The following is a 19,253-nucleotide window of genomic DNA, read 5'->3' as shown; positions in this document are numbered from 1 at the left end:
TTTTAATAGTTTATCGCCGTTTTGTAAGTTCATTATAATACCTACTATCAAAGTATCGATATAGTAATCACAATAAAAACTCTTAGACAATGTTTTTGGTACGGGCACGTTCCAAAGCTCCGAAAACTCATTATATATAAAAAACAGTTAATGCAACTTGTCTTTTTATTTGGTCAGTTCAAATACATAAAAAACGATTTTTTTATTACCTTTTAACGCCCAGCGACGCGGATAAATCTACGCGACGGATTTCCCTTCTGTAGCTTTAAAAATAAAAATCGAAATGTCTTCTTACAGTTTTATTTTATAGAAAAATTATACACGTTCATTCATCCTTCCCCACTTATAAATACATTAACTATACGTTCCTCGCATACAGCATATATTCAGAAAATAGCATTAGCTAATTGCGACATTTAGCTAGCGTTAACAACTAGAATCGTAAATTTAGTAATAACATAAGCATTATACAATTATTTTATGTGACATCGGATATTACAATACTCATTTTCAAGTCAGTTTATGAAGTCCTATAGTTTCACATAAACAACATTAGTTTAAATATTTTACATTTCACATTTGAGTTCATTTCATACTATTTTTGCTATAATTTCATAGGATGAATCACATAAAAAAAAAAACAAACAAACAAAAATAACTATTCGTAAGTACAAAAGATTACCTTAACATGTAAAAAGGGCTGGCACAATGAAAATCTAGACGAGAGTTACACATTACAATTAACATTACCCTAATACGGTATATATATCATACATGAAAAATATGTATGTAATATAACCAACAATATACACAATAAATAGATCATGGAATGTTATTATGATTTTAGTCCATTCACGTCCTTATTCGGCGCCGTTACATATTGGAATACAAAGGGCACGATAAAAAAATAATGCTAACATTTTCATTACGATAAATTATAGCAAAAATATGTGTTATTATATTATAGGCCACGAGAACGTTATAATTAGAGAAGGCTTTTTGCTCTCCCGGCGCGGTGAAGTGTCCAGGGCGGCGTGACGTCATCTGACTCGGGCGCGCTGCTGTCCCTGGAAACATCATAACACATCATACTAACGGATTACTAGAGCATACAGTGTGCTTAGTGCGAGTTTTCTAACGTTCTCAATAGCGTAAAAGTTAGTATGTAGTTATGTTAAATATACACGGTAAATACACCAAACATTTTTTACAATTTTTATCTGTCTGTCTGTTTGTTCCGGCTAATCTCTAGAACGGGTGGACCGATTTTGATGACACTTTCACTAATAGGTAGCTGATGATATAAGAAGTAACTTAGGCTACTTTTTTTAGACTAGCTTCACCCCGCGGCGTCACCCGCAGTTATTGTCGTACCGCGTGCAACATGGCGGGCTTCGCCTATCAATACTAAAATTTAATGTTCCCGAAGCGAAGCGAGGGCGGGTCGCTAGTGTTTTTAATAAAATCCACCAGAGCGAGTTAGTGGTTTTTTAGTGGAATGGATTGTACGTCTTAGTGGGAGAGAATTCAGAATGCTGGCAACACTGATAACAAAAATGTAAGTAGAGTGTATGTAACTGACCGGCTAGTGTTGCGCGTCGGAGTAGAGCGTGGTCGCGATGTACGTTGTGGGCACGAACCCCTCCTCGCGGGTGCGGTTGCGGCGCACGCGCGTCCAGCCGTCCCCCGCGTCCGTCTCCAGCACCAGCAGCTGCTCGCCGCACTCCATCCGCATCGTGGACCCGCTGCCGATACCTGCACAACCGAAACTGGCGTGAGCGCCGCTATGTTTGCTTATAGAACAGTGTTGGTATGGTGGGGACTTTATGGCGGAACGTGAGGAGTGAAGTTGTGTGATCTGTTTTATTACACGCTTTATGTTAGCTTCACTTGTATGTATCTTTGTGTTTGTAACTGACTTCTTTATACGCGATTTTGACCCACTTTAAACGGCCAGACTTCATTCAGACTTTGTAGATTTATCGAGGACCAATGACAATTCAATATTTAAAAAAATCTTAAAAAATATATTATTAATAATTTTTTTTCAATTATATACATTTTTTAAATTGAAAAAAAAATGAAAAATTGATATTCAACTAAAAAATGTTTTTTTATTTTACAATAAAAAAATTTTTTACACTATTTTCAATTTAAATTTATTATCTATTTTTAGTTGAATTTTATATAAAGCGTGTTTTTTAGTTTTATTAAACTATTATTTATTTTTCATTTTTTAGTTGAATTTAAATTTCTTTAATTTTTTGTTTCAATTTTTTATTTTTTTTTGTCTATTTAGTGTTCCTTCAGTTTAAATGCGTAATAACGGTGGTTTATTAACAGTTTTGGTATCTGTGAAAGCGCACAAACGTGGCAATTCTCGGAATCCTCAAAAAAAATCCACTAGAAAATTCTCAATAAATGACCACCATTTTACTGAGATTATATTTCATACCATATCATCTCATCTCATTTCATTTCATGCCATGTTTCATATTAATCAACTTCATTTCATTACACTTCATATCATCATTTTCAGGATTAAAATAAAGACTTGACCTAAAGGTCTTAGTTACCGGGGCATAAAATCTCTTAATAAAAAATATAAATTGGTATGTACGGCAACGCTCACCTTCGAAGGCATAAAGCGCCTTGCAGTAGCCGACGGGTTGCAGGTCGGGCTCGCAGTAGTAGTAGTCGAGGTCGGACTCGCGGTCGTCCTGGTCGTGCTCGCCGTTGGCGTGGTCTGTGTGTGCGGCGGCGAGCTCCCCGCCCAGGCCGGACTCGGGCGAGCCTCCCGCCGCGCGCACCCCCGCCCCTCCGCCCGTGCCCGTGCCCGTACTCACAGACGACTCCGACGCCGAGCGGGACAGGGACTCGCTGTTCGAACCGATACTGGAACAAACGATAGTCCAAATATTATTATTATTTTTTCTCTACCTAAGCTAATAGCCTGGAGAGGCTATTTCAGCGTAACTAGTAGGTGAGCTCACGGGGCTCAAACCGGAGTGATGCTAACACTGACCTTAGCAAGAGCAGTGCTTCGCAGAACCTACCAACGGATCGGAAACGCGACCCACTGAGAAGATCCGGCGAGAAACTCAGTGGGCTGTGTCTATGGGGTCCAATTATGGCAACTCGACTTTGCTACACATTATATTTTTAGAGTAAAAACTGCAATTTTCTAACGATGACATACATTATTATGCTATTTCATGCTCAACTTTGTTTGACTTTACAGGTTACGTTTTATCTTTAAAATCTTATGTATTAAAATATCTGTTCTCGTGATATTACTGCCTATCGTGACAAGATGTAATGTGTGCATACAGTACGCATGGAATGTGCGAATCCAATGGGCTCTAGAAATAAAGTCGGTAAATGCGTCGAGTGTGTGTTGTCCAAATAAAAATGACGTCTCACAAAACGTCACTTTTTATTTTTTCCATTAGGTAATGCAAACAAATTATTATGCTTATTCGATTGAAACAAATTCAAATCTATTATCATTAAATTTAATGTTAAAATTAAAGGTTTTCATCAGGTACTTTTTTTCAAGAATCCTTTAGCAATTTCTGCAAAGTGAAACTCTCAGCTCAGCACTCAAATGGTTGATAATAAATTATGATTATATTTTATTTATTTCGGGCTTTAGAATAGGCTACCCCTCCACGGTGTTTCCCGAGCGCTATGACATGTCCTTCTGCAAACGAGGTGTTAACGACTCAACGTCGCGTCATACATTGATAGCTGTGATTGGGCAACGATGACGTCATATCGCACGAACCAATAACAAATTAGGAAACGCCATAGTGGCACCAATTGTCAAAATTTTAAAAATTATACACGAAGAAAAAAGATGCACGCGCATGTCAATTCTATTTACGTAAACTAATTAAAACCAATATAATTAGTAGTTAAATAAGTAAACGCATTTATTAATTTTCCTGGCCACCTCAAGATACCTATCAGAAATGAGACGCAACACGAGGCTTGTGGAGTGTACTTAACGGTAGGCAGCGGTTTAGCTCTGCCCTGGCACTGCTGACGTCTATGGGCGACGGTAACTACTCACCATAAGGGGTAGGCCGTATGCTAGTATGCCTTCAACGAAAAAAAAAATCGGTTGTCTGTAAAGTCGTGACAACGTCATAAGAAAATACTGATGGAATGGTTTCACAATTATCGTTGCTATAAACAATTGACACCACATTCACTTTTCATTGAACTTTATACTTGACGAAAACATGTAAATGTATTATTGTATAGCAGCTGTCCACGCGGATGCATCGCTCACTCAAGTAGGAGAGAGACAGACGTCGAACGCTGCCGAACGCGGAGGTGTGTTGCGCGCTCTCGCTTGCACTTCAAGCCTTAAATGGAACGCCTCATGAGTCATGTTTTTTCGTGCGTGCAGCCGGCTCCATCGAATTATAAGACATTGTCATGTCAAAAAAAAAAAGAAAAAACTGGCGTCCGTATCGTTTACCTTGTAGCCTGCGTGGGCGGCGCGCCATTAGTCTTGGCGACGGGGTGTAACGAGTTAGCCGCGTTCACTTGACTGTTCGCTTCGGCTAAGAGCTCCTCGAACTTGTTCAGTTGCGAGCGAAGTTTCTTCAATTTATCGCAGCATTCGTTAAGTTGACCTAAAAATTGTGATCTCATGAGCGACATTATCCAGTGAGGCGGCAGGCAGCGACTTGGCTATGCCGTTGGCATTGCTGGTGTTCATTAAACACCATCAGTAACCACTCACCATCAAATGGGCTCTAGACTTGTTTGCCTACATGGGCACAATAATGATAAAATAAAATGTTATATCAAAACAACGGGTCATCATGTAAATTATTTGTTTAATTTCTTGCGATTGTAATTTAATTGTATTGCATATTTACGCAAAAAACGGGAACATATTTATTTATGAGTTTAATACATGTTATAGTAACTCCTACATATTTTCATGACAAAACTAGCAAAGCAGTAAATTAAATAGTTTGTGATTATTTCTTACTTAGTCATAATCTATTGAAATATGTCGCGGATGGAATTTCATTAGATCAACTTTAGTATATTACCTTCTACAGTCATTGGATCACCCAACGCGGGGCTCATTTCGTACACTCCTTTCATTTTCATAAGACCTTCCATTGCGGCTTGTTCTTGCGCAACCTAAATTTTATTTTCACTAATTAATACTTTTGTTGTTCACAAAACTATGACGTCACTATGCAAAAACTTTCGAAACGATTCGAGAATATTATTCGTCATATTAAATACATCTTAAAGGGCAGAGAGGAAGGAATTAGTAATATTCAATTTAATAAGCCAAAAGATAGGGGCAGTTCACAAAATTAGATTCCTTGTACATACTATTTTCCTTTCCTTCTTACTTTATTTCGTTAGTATAGAATATTCATTGAGAATATCAAAGTGGGTGGCCCTATTAACATTTCGTGTACCTGTTTACTGAGTTCTTGTACTTTAGCTTGAAGTTTCTTTTTCTTTTGATTCGGTGGCAAATCTGAATAGTCCTCCTTTCCATCCGTAGACATGTTGTTCTGAAATATACAAAATGAAAAAATAATAATATTAGTGCAAGTGTTCAAACAGAACCAATGAAACGTGCACAGTGCAACCTCACACCAACGCTAATCTAAAAAAAAAAGGAACAACACACATGTAGCTCATACGCGCTTTTACAAAATGAGAGTAGATTAGCGCTCTTGTAGTAATTTTTTGTATATATCAACACGCCTTAGGTGATATCAATTAAGAGAATGTACATTTCTTTATACGACTCCTGAAATTATTAATACGTTAACACAAACATATCTTAGTATAACCCCGCGAAGTATAAACTAAAACTAAACTAAAGTAAGGCCAACCAGACGAGATAAAAAATGTAAACAAAGTTTCAGGAGTAAAAAACATTTTAATTTCAATAAATTATTACAAAGTTCGAATTTTAATCGCTGTCATCTGTACTAGACAAAGATGATTCGTCGGAAGAGTCCGAGTCAGCTGTGTTTATGATAAAACTATCTATTGTATTATCAATCATGTTGTCAATATTGCTATAAAAATTGTCCAATGCAATCCAAACAGGAATGAATGAACTTGTTCACAAAATGGCGGACCAAATGTTGACAACTGCGGTACTCAGTGCTTTCCTGTACCACGAAACACACAACGACAGCTGTTGTCGACCAACTGACGCCATAACTGCGCGTATGAGTGATAAGGACAGAGATAATAATCCCTCGCTATCGCAATGTAACTCAGTAACGGTCCGCTTGTTTACGTTTATTATCTCGTCTGGTTGGCCTAAGTTTAGGCATCGTACCAAAGGTTTTAACGTCGCTCACTTAAACTATAGACGTTTTCTTATTTATTTTATCGTCATTTTGTTCACGTCGAAGCACACAATATAGCACGTTTATTTTTGTTGCATTATATAATATTATATACAGTATATAATATAGACGGGTAAACAATTTAGTTAGGTAGTAATTACAATTAAAAAGACCAAAAAAAATACGTATACGAACATCAATATTCTGTAGTGCGCTATAATAATCAAAGCCGTGGCAGCCCTGCGGTAAAACCAAGCAACACAAAGCAACTATGGAGTATAGAGGTAAGGAGGACCGTCTGTATGTAAAAAAGTGTCCGTTAAAATCTGCTAAATAAGGGTGGCGCTACAGTCGCAACCGGGTAAATTTAAAAAAAGACGCTGAAAGTTATTAGAATAAGATAGAGAAATAAAAAAGAACGAAAGAACTGTAAGCACTACAAAATCACAAAAAGTATTTAATATTTAAAGCTAATAAGAAAATGCAATCGATGTCTCCACGTTTTACCACAACAATAATTTTAGGTTATATTGACGAAAATAGTTTGGACTATGTAAACATGTGAGGTCTTTTATATTATATTGTCACTAACTACTCTAGTCATTAAATATATTAAATTTCCTAACTCAGCATACTTTGATCAGTTAACAACTGCTTAATTCATATCATACCCTGTGCCTATGCTAGCGCCATTCTGGAAGATTTTTGAACTGTTATTTAGTGCTGAAAGTGGGACACTTTTTCAAGCTCCTCCCATATGAGACGGTTCTCCTTACCTCTGCCCTCCATAAAAGCAACAAACAGTCGTGTCATTCTTTATTCGTTTCCGATTAACGTTAATTTAATTATCGATATTAATTTTAAAGAGACGATCAAAATTACGATTATACGATCAGATTAAACTCACCTAAACATTTCATTTGAGACCAGAATGTTTTGGTTTCTTGTCAATACAAAATACAATCAGAAACACAAGAGATCAACACGCCAACGAAGACTGACCTTTATAGAGTTGCACGCCTCGACAATCTTCTACGGTAGATCGTTAGGACGGCGGAGCGAGGCGCAGGAGAGGCAAACAAAAAATATTAGGCTTAGGCAAAATGAGAGGATACGAGTATACGTACAGTGAATACCCGATGTCGGAAATATAAAACGATTTTAAAAAAAGCAAACTTTAAATAATAAAATTCGTTTTCAATAAAAATAATATACTCTCAACTCATACGTAATAAAATTGCATTGAATTTTTTTTATTAAAAGCTTTTAGTTAAATTATAACATTAAAAAAATACATTTTCCGATTTCCGACATCGTTTCAAGCTGTACTTAGAATATTATGATCACAGTCGAAACGAAGTATTAAATTGAAATGATAGAGCAACACCAAGGCGATATTCATTAAAGCGATACTAACAATAGATACTATGCACACAGCGAGATAAAATTAAATAAACAAAGGCATAAAATACAATACTTATATTCAGAATATATATTATATTAATTGCAAAAAAAAAAACAAAAAAAGGAAAAAAAAAACTATAGTTATTAATTAGTAGAGGAAAACCCCTTATTGTTGTTGATATAAAATTCTGCAGTAGGTATTTTTGAATCTTTTTTTTTTAATTTGCAGACTTTATTCCAGTATTTCTATTCGTTTAGGACTACGTAAAATTTGGACCTATATACGTATTATATTTATATCGTACGTTTAGACCAGCTATTCTCAAAGTCATCTAATATTTCAAACTCAAAACGAAGAAGTTTTAAGTAGGTATATAGTTATAATTACTTTACAAGGAAAAAAATGTGTTAAGAATGTGGTTGTTACAGTAAGACTTTGGGAGCCTGTGATTTACAACTTTACTATTTATTAGATTATTGATTTACTTTATTGAGACTAAAACTTCTCAGCTAGGGTTTGTCTAGGTTACGTAGTATTTACAGTAAAACAAAAACAAAACGTGTTTGCAAAGTTAACAAGGATAATGAAACACCAATGTATGATTTATATAACAAGGATGTTCAGTTGTACGTAATTAATCTTATTGTGAGTTTGTGAGTCATCATGCTCGTGCTATTCAATCGACGGAGACGACTTACGTTTTCCATTAGATCAGTAACGTAGCCGCCCGCAGCGCGTCATACCGATACGTCGTAACGTGTGTTGTACCCGTGTTAGAGGTAGGAATTGTACGGGGATTGAAATAAAGAAAAAAAAAAACATAATTAGTACCCCCACGTAAAACCCGTACGTTGTATTAATAAATTAAAATTCCATGTAATAATAATAGCAGCTGGAAACTAATCACGCACGGTCATCCGGTCCCAGAGATTACATATATACATATATAGATAATTAGCACCTAAAGAAAGAGCAAACAAACCTATACATCAAACAATGTTTACCAGATGTGGGAATCGAACCCAGTCGGTCAAATGTAAGCAAACCGATGTACAATAATAATTTATATAAGTAATGTATTAAATAAAAAACAAAAGTTGTTGTTCGATTGTAAAAAATTTTTTTGAGATTGTTGAGGTTTCGTGTTCCAAGTTAGATGTAAAACTGAGACTGGTAACAAAAATAAATTTCATACGATTTATTTATACAGACCAATAACATTGATTAGCGTCCACAGCTGAGTGCTGAGATTGTACTTTACTGTAATCTGTTAAGATTTACTTTACTTTACTATAGCTGGACTTTTTGGCGGTAACGCGAGGAGTAAAGTTGTGTGATTGGTTTTATTTTGTATATTTAGTGTTTCTTCACGTTTAAATTTGTAATAACGGTGGTTTATTAACTGTTAATATATGTGAAAGTGCACAAATGTGTGAAAATGAAACTAAGCCGCTGGACGTAACTTCCCGGAATCCTCCAAAAAGTCCACTGAAAAAATCTCAGTAAATGACCACCATTTTACTGAGATCATATTACATTTCATCCCATATTATCTCATCTCATTTCATTTTATTTCATCCCATTTGATTAATGTCTCAAATTAATCATTTTCATTTCTCTTCACTCCATTATATCATTTTTCATAAAAATAAGAATATAAATTAAAATAAGACATGACCTAAAGGTCTTAGTTACCAGGTCACAAAATTCCTTAAAAAAATGTACTATAAATATACTATTATATATTATACGTATACGTGCATACCCAAATGAATATAATAGATAATAACATGACGAAGCTCTAAAAGCATAAACCATCAAGCAACCTTTATAATGAAATAAAGAAAAAATCTCTAACTTAATTACGATCGGTTAGTATCTCAAACAGAAAATTCTTAAGAGGCGTATAATTATTTGACGATAACAATTTTACTATCGAAATTCTTAAGCAGTAGTTTTTTTTTTCTATTTTATACTAGGAGTGCGAAATAGTTTCATCCGCATATAATTTGTACTTCGAAACTAATGTACCAACGTTGTTTCTTGAAAGAGGGTCAAACCACAAAAACACTTTTGCACTTATAATTACTATGGCTACAATTACCTAAGTACTAGTCGGCACAAAAGTATTCATTACTTTATTATTTTAACAGAATAATCCATATTTTGATAGGTATTCTATTTAGTTTGGTATTTTATACTAGTTTGAAAACTATCCAAATTGGCGATTTTATACTGAACCAATGACTTCGAACTCACAAATCAAGGTCGGTGACGGCACTGCCAACTGTTTATACAGGGTGTGCAGAAATGTTTTTCCAAGGCGAAACGAGAACGAACTACTAACTAACGAATAAAAAATTCTTTGATCGGAATAAAAATTAAAAATGCATGCAAAGACGATTCCGCATTAGTCCTTCCCATTAACCCATAGACACACACAGCCCACTGAGTTTCTCGCCGGATCTTCTCAGTGGGTCGCGTTTCCGATCCGGTGGTAGATTCTGCGAAGCACGGCTCTTGCTAGGGTCAATGTTAGCAACACTCCCGGTTTGAGCCCCGTGAGCTCACCTACACGTCAAGGTGAAGCTGAAATAGCCTCTCAAGGCTATCAGCATAGGTAGTGAGTTTGTTAGTATCAAACATATATATTTTAACTTTTTTATACATGTATTCAGCTAAGTAACGTTTGAGCAACAGGTATCATGAAGAAAACGACTTTCAATTATTTTGGAACACTAATTGTAATAATTGTGCAATAAAAATACAATATTTGCTTAAAAAGAAAAGAAAAGAAGACACCATAGTTTTCGTCGTCGGTCCAGCCCTACTGCGGTTTTTTTTTTGGAACTGAACAATGGTAGATATTATTAATATGTCATTCATCAATAAGCAATCCGAATCAGGAAAGCGGTAGGCAGCAGCTTGGCTCTGCCCCTGAGATTGTTGACGTCCATGAGTGGTAACCACTTACCATCAGGTGTGCATATGCTCGTCTGCCTGCTCGGGCAATAACATGAAAACAAAAACCGAGTTGTAGATTGTTATTTTGAATTTAGTACTATTTAAATCCACGGTACGAAAGTCGCAATTCCGCGTTTCATAACTTTTTTTCGCGTTAACTATCCACTGTTCTATATCTACAGCTATGTAACTAGTCAGGTCATAAGTATTGTCACACAGTAAAAACTTTTCTTTTAGAATGCTGGCCACAAAAAAGTTTATTGAATTCGAATTTCAAATTGTTCATGAAAATAAAAATGTATACTTTTAGAATTTTACTCATTTTTAAATCTGGAGTGGACGCTTAAAGAAGACCGTGTTGCAGTTATTGCGTTGCATCGTTGCGGTTACGCGCCAATTCAAATTTTTAACATACTGAAAAACTTGAATATAACCAAAAGATTCGTTTATCGTATCATCAAACGATACAATGAAGACTCTAGTGTAGATGACAGGTCAAGAAGTGGTCGCCCTCGGTCTGTTAGGACTCCAGCAGTGATAAAAGCTGTGAAGGCGCGAATTCAAAGAAATCCCAAACGTAAGCGGAAACTGTTGGCCCTTCAGATGGGGTTAAGCAGAACCACGGTGAAAAGGGTGTTAAATGAAGATTTAGGGCTTCGGGCATATCGAAGAAAAACAGAACATCGTTTGAATGCTCGTCTAATGGACCTGAGACATAAGAGATGCCGCGCTTTGTTGAAGCGGTACGCGGGAAAAAAATATCGGGAAATTCATTTTTCGGATGAAAAAATTTTTACCGTAGAAGAGAGCTACAACAAACAAAATGATAAGGTGTACGCACAAAGTAGTGAAGAAGCGAGCAACCGTATTCCGCGTGTCCAACGAGGTCATTTTCCATCCTCGCTTATGGTATGGTTGGGAGTTTCTTATTGGGGCTTAACAGAGGTACATTTTTGTGAGAAAGGTGTAAAAACGAATGCAGTTGTGTATCAAAATACAGTCCTGACGAACCTTGTGGAACCTGTTTCTCATACCATGTTCAATAACAGGCACTGGGTATTCCAACAAGATTCGGCGCCAGCTCATAGAGCGAAGAGCACACAAGACTGGCTGGCGGCGCGTGAAATCGACTTCATCCGGTACGAAGACTGGCCCTCCTCCAGTCCAGATTTGAATCCGTTAGATTACAAGATATGGCAACACTTAGAGGAAAAGGCGTGCTCAAAGCCTCATCCCAATTTGGAGTCACTCAAGATATCCTTGATTAAGGCAGCCGCCGATATTGACATGGACCTCGTTCGTGCTGCGATAGACGACTGGCCGCGCAGATTGAAGGCCCGTATTCAAAATCACGGAGGTCATTTTGAATAAACTTTAGTGTCATAAGAATCTATGTTTTGTTAAGTTCATTTTGGTATATGAATGGTTACATAATTAATAAACTTGTTTCAATTATTTTACATTAAACATGTGACAGAATTTATGACCTGACTAGGTATAAACCATAATTCAGGGAATGGTTGCATTAATACCGAAATTAAATCATCTGAAAACAATGTCGATTATTTTAATTCAATGCTGTTATTATATTTTCGGCTCGTTCCAAGCCATTTTTTTTTATTGCTTACATGGGTGGACGAGCTCACAGCCCACCTGGTATTAAGTGGTTAATGGAGCCCATAGACATCTACGACGTAAATGTGCCACCCAAAGTATTCCGGGACCATGCACGCTCCAATAAATAATCTTCCACTCCACTCTATAGCCTCACCTTATTCGAACTGAATATGGAGAGTAGACCGCCGCGTTTCTTTAGCTTGTTCCCGGAGACGGTCCCCCGGGACGCCGTCAGGTGGTTGTGCGGCTGGTGATGGGTCGACGCCGAGTCTGTTGTGTCTGCCCCGGAAGCCAACTCGAACTGGAAATCTTCGGGCGGAACGAAACCAGACTTGTACCTGTCTATAACTAATTTTGTGTCCTGGAAACGAAGAGAGTAACTTTAACCGTTAAACCTATTTTTCTTTTTTTTATTGCTTAGATGGGTGCACGAGCTCACCGCCTACCTTGTGTTAAGTGGTCACTGGAGCCCATAGACAACTACAACGTAAATGCGCCACCCACCTTGAGATATAAGTTCTAAGGCCTCAAGTATAGTTACAACGGCTGCCCCACCCTTCAAACCGAAACGCATTACTGCTTCACGGCAGAAATAGGCGGGGTGGTGATACCTACCCGCGCGGACTGACAAGAGGTCCTACAACCATCACTATAACTATCTGTTTATATATATATATGTAAATGAATTTCTGTTCGTTAGTCTCGCTAAAATTTGAGAACGGCTGGACCAATTTGGCTAATTTGGGTCTCAAATTATTTGTGAAAGTCCAGAGAAGGTTTAAAAGGTAGATAAATATGAAAATGCTCGGAATTAAATAAAAATAACAATTTTGTTTTCCCTTTGATGTGTCCCCCGTCGGACGGATTCCTTTTATTTGTTTTAAGTTTATTTTATGCAAAAGTTTAGGTCTTTTATTCATCGATTGAGGCACTACGAAGTCTGCCGGGTCAGCTAGTTTATTATAATTATTATTTTTCCCTACCTAAGCTAGTGCTAGCCTTGAAAGGCTATGCCAGCGTAACCTAACAAGTTAATTAATGACACACTTGCTGAGGCTATAATATAAAAATAATTTTAAAAAACGAGTCGTACGCCATCTATTGGACGTTAATGGAACTAAGCCTTTTTTCATACCTATTCTAGTAACCTCGAGGGGTTATACTAGATTCACCGAACTTGTAGGTGAGCTCACAAGCTCTAACCTGACGAATTTGCCAACACGAGCCCTAGCAAGAGCAGTGCTTCACAGAATCTACCGCTGGATCGTAAACGCGACCCCCTGAGAAGATCCGGCGGGAAACTCAGTGGGCTTTGGCAAAGAGTTAATTTCGTCGTATTCGACGAAGGATTTGGCGAGAACGGTAACCGGTGCTTGGTGTACCTAAAAGCACTGATAGTGGATCGAGAGGATCCGGAATTACGTGTGTTAGGCGACGGCGACTGTTAACCTTTTGGTTCGCAGGAGCGGGTGTAGCGGCTAAGCCCTAAAGTGGTGATAACTGTACCAAAAGTTGTGCCACAACCAAATCAGTAGTACAGATGCATTGTTAATATTTATATTTTAATTATAAAGCATTTACCGTGTTGCAACCAACGGCATGAATCTTCCTGATCATATCACCGCAAGTGTGATATCAACAGGAAAATTCAAAACTCAAAACTCGTTATTGTTGTAAATACGGATTGTTATTTTATTACAAATATTATACAATATATTTAACATAAAAATATTTTTAGATTGTAAAAAAAAAAGATATTTAAGAAACAAATCGCTTAGTAACCCACCACGTCCGGTTTGAAGAATGCGAAAAGTGAATGGCTTTGAATAAAATATGTTAATAAAATTCACAGTACATAAATATATATAATTTCACTAAAACTAGTTTAAAACTTTTCATAAGAGTTGTGTTATTATAATTTAATATATATTTTTTTTAAATTACCTCTTTTTCATTAATACTATTTGCGGCCAGTTCCATCCCGTCAAAGCACTGAATGATGATCGGAAAAACTTTCCTTTCGACATCCACTGAACTTAACATAAAGTTCTTAATATTCTTTATTCGTTTCTCGTCCAAGTCCTGTTGCGAAGGAAATGAATATAGAATAAACAACAACAAAAAAACAAATTCTACCTACGACGAAAAAATAAATTTATTGGGCAACTTCCATAAATTCGGGCGTTGTAAAACACATCAATGTTTTTTTTTTCATTTTTATTTTTTAAATTTGTTGAATTTCGACATTTCCGAAAGCAGGTTACGTCACATATCACAATTATAGGCATTTTAAAATCGTATCTGTCTACCCGACCTAGTTGGCGTTCGGCCAGAGTGCACACTAAATAACGATGCATTCTGGAGAATGTAAGCGTAGCCACCGTCGATTATTTACATAAAATAACCGAATTTGGCTAGGATTTCATTCAATAATGTAATTTATCAATAATGTAAAAATTTATTGTATCCCAATTTCAAACAGTTCGTAAATGTAACAAAATGTATGTAGTTGTCTGTGAACCGGAGATACACAGGTTTAATTTCGTCAGATAGGACACGAAGCGATAGCTCATAATATTTATACACATTAAAGTATTTATGTTCTCTCTAAAAAAAATTCTCGCGACACGTTAAAAAGTTGTGTGAACTAGTGCAAAAACATCATCATCTGAATTTCTGAGATATCATTTCACCTTATGCATATTAATGTCGAAGAGACTGATGCGCGACATTGATACTATAATGTTATTTATGCTCACGTGCAAACGAAACTTCGTGAACAATTTTTTCAAATGTTTTTTTCATATGGACTTAAATAATTTAAGGCGGAAACTTTATGTTAGCATAATGAACTTTGAAATGGTCACGGATCTTCAATAAAATAACGATCAAATTAAATAGGCACATAAGAATATTTTAACATATTCAAATGTAATATAAATCGCATATATAATGTAAAATAAAGCACTCTCGGTTCATCTGCTCTGACTGAAGGCATCGCGACATGTTTTCTCATAAAGATACGGAAAAGTATTTAAGCTTTTAAATGTATATATATAACATGAGAGCCCGTTAATAGCAATTTAATACAAAAAAGAAGAAAATCGGATGACAAACGGAAGGGAAAAACGTAATAAAACGTTGTATCTTCGCCTATATACATAAAAATTAATGCACAAAATGAAGGCTTGCATTACACGTACTTGCAACTGTTTGAACACGTGCGGTAATCTCTGCTCGTAGTGTTGCCTCTGGGCTTCGTTCGTTTTGCGAAGCTGTTCTAGGTACTCCTGTTTCGCATCTTCGCACGCCTGACTCCTGAGTTTCATGTTCGCTTTTTGCTTCTCCAACTCTGCCCGACTGGAAACAAGTTTATTGATCCTGTCAAATCGCTAGTCGTAGGACGTGTTCTGCCGTGAAGCACTAATAAATGCGTTTCAGTTTCAAGATTGGGGCAGTCGTTGTACTATTATTAAATTGTGACTTCGAAGTCGTTGTTAACATCTAATGGCTACATTAACCACTTAACACCAGGGGGATATGAGGTCGTTCAGTAATAAAAAAAATGCGGAATATGCATTTGTAAAGAGCATCAAATTGCAGAATCCACGTCCAATCTATCCAGAATCAAAGTTACTACAACGGCTGCTTCCTCAAATGGGAACGAGTGATTGTGTCGGATTAAAAAAACAAAACGTTTTGCAACATACACTCAAGATGGGTGTCAGGGAGTTATTAAGAAAATAAGTGAACTACATACTCGTATTACGGACGGACGAAAGGAAAGTGGTAGAAGCAATGCGTGACCAGAGACCTTAACTTGTTTGATATCCAGATAGACTGGTTGACATATTATGAAACATATTTTTATTCAGATTTGCTATTTGAATGATTACTAATGGTCCCCCAGTAGTCGAAATTCGACTATAATTAATTGAAATTATAAGTTTGAACATTATTATGATTCTATTGTCAAAGACCATTTATACTTCTATAATCATAGATTTTGCCAAGAGAAATAATATTAATCTGTTCTCAATTTGCCCACAGACTTTAACAATAAATAAAAGAGTCTATATGCGTGTGAGTGTCAAACACATTTTAGTGTGTGTAATGTTTCTTTTATTGAATTAATTGTTTTTTTATGCGTACTTTTAAAAGGGTATTAGCATTCTGCACTCCTCTATATTCTCTATAAGTGTGGGAAGTTTCATATTCCTACGTCCGCGCAATTTTCGTAAAAAGGAGTACAAAGTTTTTGCTTCACGTATTAATATATAGATTTAGTAATTTCCAATGACAGACGAGCGAGCTTTGCAAACGCAACCAATAAAACACCTTTATTAGACTTTCAAGTTGTAAGGACTCCCGAATACACTTCGTTATGCAGCAGATTGGATTCGTTCCCGGTTTATTACCAATGGAAATCGACAATGTTGGTCTAACAAACGGGTAGCCCATATACCTGGCTACTTTCGTTGGAATTAAAAGCACACTCGTATATGTGACCAGCAAATATAATAGAGTTAGGTAAGTTTAAAAAAAAAAGCGCTTTAAAACTCTAAGGAAAAATAATTTTATTTTGTAATGATATTTTTATTCACATAAGGAAAAGACCAATGTTTTAATGTTCGCAGTTAATTTTCTAGCACATTCCCGTAAAGTCGTAATAAAAAATCACGAGTTCGTGAATCATTTCATCTAAGAATGTGCATACTCATTAGTAAGACTGCGGAATTTGAACATGGACAGTCGCATCACTCGATACGAAGCCCGCGTCTTATCCTTTAAGCCACAACGACTTCTTACTAATTAGAAGTACCAATTCTTGTAATGAATCACATAGTTAATACGTGTTCACGAATGGCTGCCACGATGAAGGAATAACAATGTAATGAAAATGAAACTATATGCGCAATTACTAAATTGATGAAATTGAAGTCGAGACATTGAGTGTATCGGTAGCCATCATAGTACACAAGATATTTGACAGATACCTGAATCTCGCTTACAACATTTTTAAGATAAGCTTTTATATATACAAGTTACGAACAACAACATTCGGATCGTCGGTCTACCCAACAATTTCAACCAGGTCGGTAGAAGATTTTCACTTTGTCATTAAACCTCCCAAACTGGTGACACCGACATGATTTTGAACGCGCAAATAGAGCTAGTCTCAAGTTGGACGGTATTGACGTTGTGATCTGTATTAACCACTTAACACCAGGTGGAATACCGTAACTTATTCACGCGTCTAGGCGTTATAAAAAAAATCAGAATATCGAGTATAGAACACGATTCATTAGATCTATAGTAAGGTACAAGTTATACCATAGGGACTTCCCTTAGAATACGGGTATAAATAATTCACATCACAATAAAACATAGTCACGAATATTTTGTTTTTCTTTTTTTAATTTATATATATGTATTTTGTTATATATATTATATTTTGTAGATGTCTATGGGCTCCAGTAATCACTTAACACCAGGTGGGCTGTGAGCTCGTCCACCCATCTAAGCAATAAAAAAAAAATATTTAAGGGAGTTCCACATACAATGATATCCATTTACTTTGATTTTAGTTTTTCAACCAGGCAACCCTGACCTAAATGTCTGGAAATACCAGATAATTGGATTGGGATATCGATATAACCACTATACTTTTTAAATCACATGGTATAAACAGATGACCTCACCGCCCACCTGGCAATAAGTTGCCACTGGATCCATGGACATCGCAACGAATAAGGGGGGAAAAAAAGGGTTACCCATATCTTTTTATCATTAGCTAGACAGACTATTCCTTATAATGTGAAATTGAAATAAATTTGCCTTTTAACATTGGCATACGTTATAACGTTGATAAGGTTCATTATGCATTAAATCCATATCGTCATGTTCAAGACAAAGGCACTGTCAGTCGTGATGTATTGTAGACGCACGACGCCTGTTAAGTAGACAGTTCACGTGCAGACGCCAACACTAAATGTACCCAAGTATGTATAATGTTACTCAACTATAAAGTTAACGCGATCAGGAATCCCAGCTAAATCAAATCGTAAACTGTATTAATTTTAAGTAGACATCGGCTTGTTCGTCCTTCAGTGACGATGACCACTACAGTAATTAAGTAGTAAGCTTTTAAAGATTTTCAAAGCCTTTATAATAAAGTATAAAAATATACGTATAGCATCTCTCATGTGTGCCATTTGGATTGTATAACGTATTTTTTTTTATTGCTTAGGTGGATGGACGAGCTCACAGCCCACCTGGTGTCGAGTGGTTACAGAAGCCCATAGACATCTACAACGTAAATGCGCCACCCACCTCGAGATATAAGTTCTAAGATGTCAGTATAGTTACGTTTGCTTCAAATATACCATTTACTGCAAATGTTCACGTTAAATTTTATTTATGTTCTGGAATTAACATTGAAAATTTTCGTGTTTTCACAAATAAAAATATAGAATTTATTATAGATAAGAATTTATTTTTAAGTACAATAATAAATTTAATTTGTGCTACATAAAATTTGATCAATTCAACACGTTATCCTGTTCAAATGTTGTAGAAATCACTTGGGACGACCTCTATTTATCAAATATTCAAATGGCAAAAACAGCGTATCTTGATTATTATTAACTACAACTTTAAAAGAGCTGTACAACTAATAAATAACATAAAACGTTCAAGATGTTTAAAATGTCGAGAGAAATATTGGGAGAGCCAATATTATTAGATAATCACCTTAGATTGAGGTCAGCGTCTGCCTTTTGGAAGGTCTCGAGTGCTCTTTCCGACTCCCTCGCCGCACGTTCGTACGCTCGCCTGGCTCGTTCCAGTGAACCTATCGAAGTGTTCAGAACTCCCATTTGTTTTGCTCCTTCGTTTAAATGTTGCTGGAAAAA

At 36.2% G+C, this 19,253-nt stretch overlaps 1 protein-coding gene across 3 annotated transcripts in view; it reads right to left on the bottom strand.

The window, feature by feature from the left end:
* Positions 1–284: 284 nt before the first annotated feature.
* The window catches only part of LOC101742892 (formin-binding protein 1-like), a 53,586-nt gene continuing 34,617 nt past the window's right edge, over positions 285–19,253 (bottom strand). Inside the window, exons 5-15 of one of the 3 annotated variants that reach the window (XM_021349482.3) lie at positions 19,093–19,244; positions 15,543–15,699; positions 14,284–14,421; positions 12,494–12,700; positions 7,356–7,385; positions 5,460–5,558; positions 5,076–5,169; positions 4,490–4,646; positions 2,633–2,895; positions 1,583–1,755; positions 285–1,067 (exon numbers count right to left, since the gene is read on the bottom strand). In XM_021349482.3, the coding sequence (XP_021205157.1) occupies positions 1,586–1,755; positions 2,633–2,895; positions 4,490–4,646; positions 5,076–5,169; positions 5,460–5,558; positions 7,356–7,385; positions 12,494–12,700; positions 14,284–14,421; positions 15,543–15,699; positions 19,093–19,244 (1,467 nt within the window). In that variant the 3' untranslated portion in view covers positions 285–1,067; positions 1,583–1,585. The remainder of the gene's footprint in view (positions 1,068–1,582; positions 1,756–2,632; positions 2,896–4,489; positions 4,647–5,075; positions 5,170–5,459; positions 5,559–7,355; positions 7,386–12,493; positions 12,701–14,283; positions 14,422–15,542; positions 15,700–19,092; positions 19,245–19,253) is intronic. The other 2 variants (XM_021349483.2, XM_004928501.4) reach the window with 2 other exon arrangements.

This window comes from Bombyx mori, chromosome 15, assembly GCF_030269925.1.
Source record: "Bombyx mori chromosome 15, ASM3026992v2".
Taxonomy (NCBI): Eukaryota; Metazoa; Arthropoda; class Insecta; order Lepidoptera; family Bombycidae; genus Bombyx; species Bombyx mori.
The sequence above is the reverse complement of the archived record's forward strand: the minus strand, read 5'-3'. Positions and strand labels throughout refer to the sequence as shown.